This window comes from Limulus polyphemus, unplaced genomic scaffold, assembly GCF_000517525.1.
Source record: "Limulus polyphemus unplaced genomic scaffold, Limulus_polyphemus-2.1.2 Scaffold1086, whole genome shotgun sequence".
Lineage (NCBI taxonomy): Eukaryota > Metazoa > Arthropoda > Merostomata > Xiphosura > Limulidae > Limulus > Limulus polyphemus.
Genome location: NW_013666696.1, coordinates 148,556 through 157,328, shown reverse-complemented (window position 1 = coordinate 157,328; position 8,773 = coordinate 148,556). Strand labels below are relative to the sequence as shown.

The following is an 8,773-nucleotide window of genomic DNA, read 5'->3' as shown; positions in this document are numbered from 1 at the left end:
TAAAACATATAGTATATATGTATAAATGTATGTTTTCCATAGTGCATATGTTTGCTACTATGTAAATTTTATGGCAGTATACTTCTTAAGAACTCTATAAAGAACAAAAGCTTACAACAACTAGTATTTCTAGTTATGCAGTCAACTGAAGTTTTTATTAATGCATGGTTTAAAATTGAACAACTTTGTTCAAGTGTTTACCATGGCCAGTTACATAGCATCATTACTTACAAATGTTTATGAATAGGCATACTGGAAGCATGTACACATTTTGATAATAAAGCTAGAAAAAAAACATAATAGCTAGTTTTATGTCCTAGTCCTGAAGAAGCTACAAAGGTAAAACATCAGTTAAAATAATATTTCTCTTATAATTATTTGGAGTGTAAAGGTCGTTTATTTTTCTAATTTTAATCAAAATACAAATAGGCAGTTGAAAAGTATTTAATAATTTTATTGTCAAACAGATCTGTAGTATTTCAAAGATTAATAATTTTTCAGTCACATGTGAATTACATAATTTCTTCTTAAGTGTTATTCCACTAATTATGTGAGATTGGTTTATTCTATGCACAACCATTTGATTATTCAAGCTCTTGTTAAAAACAACAACATGTATTTGAATTCCATATTTGAGTCAGTTTCAGATAAATTTTTTATTTCAATGTTAAAGTTCTGCAGAGGTTAAAGTAACAGTTGACACCTAATCTCTACTTTTACCAAGTAGAAAAATAGAAATGCAGTTAATATTATACAACAGTTAGCTCATATTTTTACTTATATGTGACTATGTAAAAGTGAAATATTTAGAGTATCAATTTTTTGTTGTTACAACAGCCATGCCAGGAGGAAGATTTAGATTCAACTCATTTAAGTGACAATGATGAAAGATATCCGCCATCCTTTTGTGTTCAGGAATTTAAAGAAAACTTGGTTGACAGAGGAACTAAGGTAGAGACTACAGCACTACGACTACATAACTTGGTTGACAGAGGAACTAAGGTAGAGACTACAGCACTACGACTACATGAACAATTTAATGAAAATTCATTAAAAAATGATCAATTAGAACCTTCTAAAGAAGAAGCTAACAGTGATAAACTTGCTAAATCCTTGACAATGTGCATCAGTAACTATGAAGCTACACCTATGGTCCAGTCTTTCAGTGATATCCCTGTCTCATTAAATGAACATTTAGTTAGTAAAAACGAGTCCTCAATTGTTGGACAGTGTACTGATGAAAATGGACTTTTGTTCATAGCTGAAAGAGACCAATCCAGTCAACCTTCAACCACGGCAAAGCATATCAGTAAAAGTATTGGGTTGTCTTCAGTGCAGCCTAATAATAACAAACCTGTTGCCCAAAACGCAACTTTAGCAAAGAAGGAATTTGATAGTTTTCACTCTCCTACAAGTGTAACCATGGTGCAGCCCAAAGCTGAAAAGCTAACTTCTCTACAGAAAGTGTCATCTGACTCTCAAAAGTGTAATGAAGACTATTCTGTTATCATAGAGCAACCCATTATTAGTTATCAGCCATCAACTATGACACAGTGCAACAGTGAAAGCTCTTCATTCATTGAAACACAATCCTTCAGTGATTATGATATGTTAGCTGTGATTAAGTCCATGAATAATCCTGAACCTTCAGCCTCAGCACAGACATACATTGAAAACAAAAAATCCCTATTGGATCAGTCTAGTGTTGAAAATATATATCCAATCATGACTCATTTTTGTAGTAAAAATCAAGACTTAGACATAAAACAGACCATAAATATTGATGAATCTTCAAATATAGTAAAATCATGTAATTTAAAGCAATCTTCAGCTATTGAGCATGACAACCAACCTTCAGTGCTAGAGTATGATGTAAGAGATAAACAACCCTCAGCTATAGCACATTGTAACAAAGAAAATCAACCTTTACCTTTTGAGAAGTCCATTACTAGTACTCAAGTCTCAACCATGGCAGAGCCAAACAGTAATAAACAACATTCAACCATACAAAATGCAGTTGTTAGAAAATTAGCAAACACTTTTGCTTTCTCTAGCAATGAAAATCAGCCATCAAATATAATGTTTCCTGGAAGTAAAAACAGTTTGACTTCTGTCTTACAGCAGAACATAGAAAAAAGATCCTTCAGTACAACCTCAGAAGTCAAAATAAAAAGTCATTTTCATGATAGCAAAGATAATTATAAAATACATTCCACTTGTGATTCGTCTTTAATGTTATTGAAAACCAATATACAGGAAGCAGATAGTGTGAACAAGTTAGAAGATGATCAGCAAGTGAATTCTTTAAAAAAAGAAAGCAAGAGTAATACTTTTAATGAGAGTAAGAGTGAGAGATTAGATGAATTACTGACAAACTTTATTATGATGCGAAAAGGTAAACTTAGTGCAAAAAATGTGACTTCTAATCAAGAAGCTAACTTACAAGTTGAGATGTATAATCCAAAGAATCTTGGTGACCAGGAGATGAAAAGCAAAAGAATAGTTGGAGGTAAAGTCTAAGTGTAAAAAGTGTGCATAATCAACATTTACTTGCAATATTTCAGTGAAGTTTCAATAAATATTATACAATTGATCCTGCTCTACAAGATTGAATTGGTAATGAAATAATATTTTTAGAAGGTATTATATTTGTAATGTAAAGTTAAAATCATCCACTAGATGACCAAATTCCAGGTTTCTTAGGTTCAAAAGAAATTTTGGACTTATCCAGCATGATATGCACTGCTACATGACTGGTCATTCTCAATACACATAGGTGGGGCCATACCCATAAAAGGATATTGCTGTCAACATTCTTACACAAGCTTGCATCAAGCAATGTTCTCCACAGGCAGTAACAGGCATTATCTATTTCATTAATTACAGAAACATAATAAATTTAAGAGTTTTCTCAATCATGTGAGAAACTTGCACATATACAGAACAAAGAATAAATATTAAAGATAGAAAACCATGGTATATTCATATACCACATTTTTCTGTTTTTCCTTATCTCAGGCTTGGATCAAGCTGACAATTAACTTTACTCTTACTGCCAATAAATTTAAAATTTTTGCTCATTGAGAATTGTGTTAGCATATTCTGGCTTCCAAAAACATTTGCACATCACATAGTTGGAATAACTCTTTAACAAAGATGCAAAAATGCCATACTTGTGTTCAAATACCTTTATGAGTACAGAAACCCATTACTTTTTTAAAGATATAATACATGGTGAAAACCATTGATGCGATGTTAACATAATAATGAAACACTTTTTAAGCAATCATAAAAATATGCTAGAAAATACTTGAAATAAATATAATCCCTTACATGGACAAAAATTCTTTAACAAAGAAATGAAATGTGTAAAGAAAATTGCTACTGAAGCTTTTAACTAAGATAATAATGCATACAGTAAAAAGAACAAATAGACACTATAACACAGTAAAATACCCTTGAACTCATGTGGAAGTACACACAAGTACATACACAAACTTTTTAACACAGAAAACTATTCCGATATGGTACTTCCCTCCTCTCACAAGATTAGCTTTTCTTTTGCGCTGCCTCCTATATGCAAATATTTTTATAATGCATGCCACAAGCCTTCCACATCCTCCCTATTGGAATCAAAGATTGCAATATGTCTCTCATGCGAATCATCATGCTTCACCTCTCCACCAATAGGGTAGCAGTAAAATCACCTGACTCATGTGATTCCCTCTATACGCTTCTATCAAACTATCACTTCTCGTTTGGCAGTGCTCGTGTTCAGATGTTTTGAATTTTGCTCTCGTCATCATAACTTTAACAGTTTAATGCTGTGGTGGTTTAACTTTAATAGTTTTATAGCCACAGTGGTTTTCTACTCGTTTGCATATGCAGATGATGAACTTGTTCTCAATTGCTTTCCAGTCTTTGCTTTTTTTGCTCTTGTCATCATAACTTTAACAGTTTAATGCCGTGGTGGTTTAACTTTAATAGTTTTAGAGTCACAGTGGTTTTCTACTCGTTTGCATATACAGATGATGAACTTGTTCTCAATTGATTTCCAGTCTTTACTTTTTTGCACAGTGTATTTATCTATCAATCACTTTACGATGAATTTCGTGGTTTCCCTACGACCATGAGCACTTTTTGCCATTGCTATAGGTGGGGTAACCCGTCGATAGATTTGCCTGTGATCATTCACTAGGTGATCGGTTGTTATATGGGTCAAACACATTCTTCTGCTGTTGCACACTTCCTCATGAATGATATGAATTTGTTTGTTCAGGTGAAGACTTGATGCCCTTTACATCACTGAATTTTGCTGTGTTTTACTCTGTCTTCCTGCAGAATCAGCTAGGCCTAAAATGGCATTTTTGACTTTATTTCTCAGGTATGTCTTATTCCTTTTTCCAGATATTAGGGTTCATGCTGTGCTTTTGCTTCCCATTGGCTTGATGGTGCCAGCATGATTTGCCCTCATGGGCTACAGATTAGTTTGCTTTAGCTTCCTCTCTTGTAGACTGTCCAATTCTAGTCATTCTGTTGTTGGGCTCTGTTTTACTGTTTGGGGGGGAACTCCCTGATTTTCTGGTGCATTCTCCCATTTCTGTTCTCATGCCTTTGTTTTACCTTTGCTTTCTGTTCTTTCCTTACACTTCTGCAGCATGGGGAGTACTTCCCCTCTTTGGTGATTCCTTCCTCTTCCCACCTTACCATTGGCCTGATCCTGATAGACATCTATGTTCTCTACATACTCTTTGGTACTGCTTTGCCTAAATGGCTTCAGTCCGTGGTTCCCCATCCAACTTCTTTCTTCCATGGTGCCCATCCTTGGTTCGTGGGTTTGCTCCTTCTGCCCTCACCAATTGGGTTTGGCTTTTGTCTCAATTGGCTTATTGTTCTCTTATGTGTCCTCCTGGACCTTGTTCCAGGTGTCTTCTCACCACATTTGACACCTGGTTTCTCTGGTTTCTCATCTTCATCATCCCTTAGAGGACATTCTTCAGTGGGGCAAGTGGACTACACCTCAGACCTTCTTCTATCGTGATTTCTTCTTTGTCAGGTTCTCATCCACTGCAATCGTTTTTCACACTTCCATGCAACTTTGACTGGATAAGTATATTTGTCCTTTTATTACCTTTCAGGGGCCCTTTCTTTGTTTCTCTTTTTTATGGATCCCGCTCACTGGCGAGTGGTGCCTTACTGAGTATTCTTTAACTCTAAATCCACACTGTATGCCATGTTGAGTCGTGTGCTCTTTCCATAGCTCTGCATGCTCACCCTTGAGATGGGGTGTTTCACAAGATTGTTTGTAGGTGAATAACTTTGGGATATTTGCTTCATAAATATGCCTGTCCCAGACCATACCACCCATGGATGGCATAGGTAAAGCAGAAGGGGATATGTGCCAATCCCTGCCATGCCTCGATTGAATAAATCAGTATGGTCTGCTTTTCAAAATAGGGTTTCGTGATCACCCATTGCACTGCCTCGGATGTCGACGTACTTCTGGGCTTTCCATCACACTATCTACCCTTCTTTTCTTCAAGTGGAGTATGAGAGTCTTTACCAGTTCTGAGTTGCTGGGTGGTTGACCATGGAGGCACCCTACTGAATGGGTTCTACAAAGATGGCTATAACTATTCAGTTTAGAGTAGGGCAGTGGTGTTCTGCCAGTGTAGATGGCATATAATCCTCCTGATTGAGTTTAATATACCTTGGGGTGAGACATCAAAATGTGGTTTACCCATTTGATTGGGAGGATATTGGTACAACAATCAACATAAGTCCTCACACAGGTTTCTGGTTATCTATCTTCCTCCCTCAATTATTCCATGTGTGTTGTGGGTCACAGTAAAGATACATAGGATGTATCCATAGATGTCCTGGGCTCTCTCTCTCTCTCTCTTATTCTCTCTTGCAACGTGGATGTTATTGCCCTTTGGATGTTCTGAACCAGTTTCACGGTCACAGGAGTTAATTGCATGCTGGATGTCTCTTTACCATCTCCCTAGCTCAGTGTAATCCTGTGTCATACCTTGGAATCAATGTGGTATTCTCGTCCACGATTCTGGGGTTTGAGATGAAGACAGTATGATCCTCATCTCACCCTCACGTGGGAGTTGGTACCCAGCAAGGAGGTTTTGTATGTAGTTGACTTATCGAGTCTGCCATGCCATAGCCTCATTTACCCATCTTATTCCTGTGGGATGGAGATCATTTCTCTTCCCGGTAGGATCACTCCCTGCCATATAAACTCCCACTCAGATGTGTTTCCTTCTTTTTCCACCACATTCTTCCAATTTCATATGTGGCAATGAGTATACCTCGGATCAGAAGTGGTGTGGTTTACCTCATGGATCTGACACTCTCATCTACAGGAGTATCCTTTGAACTCTTTTTTTGTTGTGTGTGTGTGTGTGTGTGTGTGTGGTGGGGGGGGGGTTACATTTGTTTTTCCCTCGCACTGGTCCCTCCAACTTATCAATGTGGGATTCTAGCTAATCTTGTGAGAGGAGGGAAGTACTGTATCGGAAGTTATAATTTTCCTATACTGAAAATATATTTCCAATAGGTACTTCCCTCCACTCACACTTCCCACCCTTCCTCCCCACAATCTTCCGATGTTTCAGAGAAGGGGGTTATAAATGATCAAAATCGTCGTCAGGCTGGCCCAGCTCGAAAGGCTCAAGAGGAAGTGGGGCAGAAGTAGGTGAGAGTGGTTGGCTCATGTACTGCTCAATCTGAATGAGTGACGATATTCCCCGACAGGTGGCCTGCACCCGTGGCTGAGAATATGGCGTCAGACACTGGCAAAGTACCCAAAGTGGTGACTGTAACTTTGGAGTTCATAAGTGGGAAACACAAGAAAGTAATGTATTAAAATATTAACTCCTTAACTGTGAAGTGTTGGAAATAAAGTTAAGAAAAATATGAGAAATGAAAAAATAAATCACTTCAGGGTAACTAAATAATGTAAACAAAGAACATCTGAACTCAGCTGCCACATTTTGAAGTGATAGTTCGGTAGAAGTGTATAGAGAGAGTCACATGCGTCACGTGATTGTACTGCTCTCCTATTGGTGGAGAGGTGATGCATGATGATTAACATGAGAGATACATTGGAATCTTTGATTTCAATAGGGGGAGGGGGTACAGAAAGCTTGTGCCATGCATTATTAAAAATATGTTTGCATATAGAGGGCAGCACAAAATGGGAAAAGCTAATCTTGTGACCAGAGAGAAGTACCTATCAGAAATATGTTTTCAGTATAGGAAAATTATAACTTTAAATATAAACAAATCATGAAATGAAATATCCTTTAACAATGAATAAATAAAAGTATTTAATTCACATTACACATTCATTTGTATGACAGGAAATTCTTTGGCAGTGAAAATCAATCTTAAACCCATTAACACACAAATATATCATTTCAATAGTTTGAAATTCTTAGTTTGTTTTTAATAAAAAAGATGCATTTTAATAGTTGGTACCAAAATTGCAACCACAAACATATTAAAGCAACTTTAAATAAATATGCAGCTCATTATATTTACCTCAAAAAGTGCCCTTTCACAATAGGATATAAAAAAAATCCTTTGAATAAAAATAAGTCAAACATTACAATACTAAAAGAACTCTGTAAGATGAAATACATTTTTAAACCTGCAGTATATGTCCAACCAAATAAACAAATGACAAAGTCCTGATAATGAGTAGGTTTTCCATATGTGTCCCTATAACGTGTGAGGATTAGGAGATGTATTTAAAATACACAGTTTGAGTCTCACTTATGTGCAAACTTTTCTGCTGAGAAAATACAAAAGTTATAAGAAATTTTCTACAAATTGGGAGTTTAGCTCAAGGATATGTATAGTATAAGTGTAAAATTCCCTGCAAAGTTACAAGGTCATATAGGGGTTGAAGAACTTCAAAAATGTGCAGTTTGGCGTGAAGAAGTGTCATATGATGCAGACAGATGAAGAGTGAGAATTTATTTAAATATATTATTTTGAAACTAAAGTTTATATTAAAATTTGAATTATTAGTTACATTTTTTTGCCAAGTGTATTGATAATAAAGTAGTGTGATTACATTTTGAGTGTAAAAAGGTCATGACATTCACACTTTGTCCTACTCATATCTAGAGGATTAATGTTCTATAATGTGCTGTGCAACAACTTTCTACCAGTCTTGCAGCTAAACTTGTGACTATGGTATCTTGGATTACTAAGAAAAGTTATCTGGCCCTTAGTGATTAATATATTTTGTGATTCAGTGTGAGTAGTGGTAAAATGTCTTCTAAGAGGCCAACTCCTTTTCCTGCTTGTGAAATGTTTTTTACATTACAGGAAAATATTATATTGTTTTCATGCTGGTGAGTCAGCAACTGAGATATTGTGAGAAAATGTCATCAGTGACTGTTAGTTCTTTTTGTATAATGCAAAATTTTGTTGATTGAATGTATACTCTATTTAGTTTATATATTTTAATATGTATTTATATTGTTACGACAGCGGAAGTCACGTGACACTGATGAGTTTCTCGAATGATCGGGGAAGTCCGAGTGTGCTCGAGATGCCCTCTTTGTTAGTATATAAGCCTGGCAGAGAAAGCCAGCAGGGATGAATGAAGAGAGAGCAGTAGTTACTTTGAGATCCGTGTAATTTATGATTCTGTTAGTTGCGAGCTAGTGAGCCGTAAAGTGTGTGTTTTGCACTTGTAGAGAGCAAAGTTATCGAGATTGTGAATCACTGTGATTTATAGCATGTATTA

The 8,773-nt window shown here is 36.0% G+C and overlaps 1 protein-coding gene across 3 annotated transcripts in view; it reads left to right on the top strand.

The window, feature by feature from the left end:
• The window catches only part of LOC106462063, a 64,552-nt gene that overhangs the window by 33,825 nt on the left and 21,954 nt on the right, over nt 1–8,773 (top strand). For all 3 annotated transcript variants that reach the window (XM_022389190.1, XM_022389192.1, XM_022389191.1), the window contains one exon: nt 838–2,509. In XM_022389190.1, the coding sequence (XP_022244898.1) occupies nt 838–2,509 (1,672 nt within the window). The remainder of the gene's footprint in view (nt 1–837; nt 2,510–8,773) is intronic.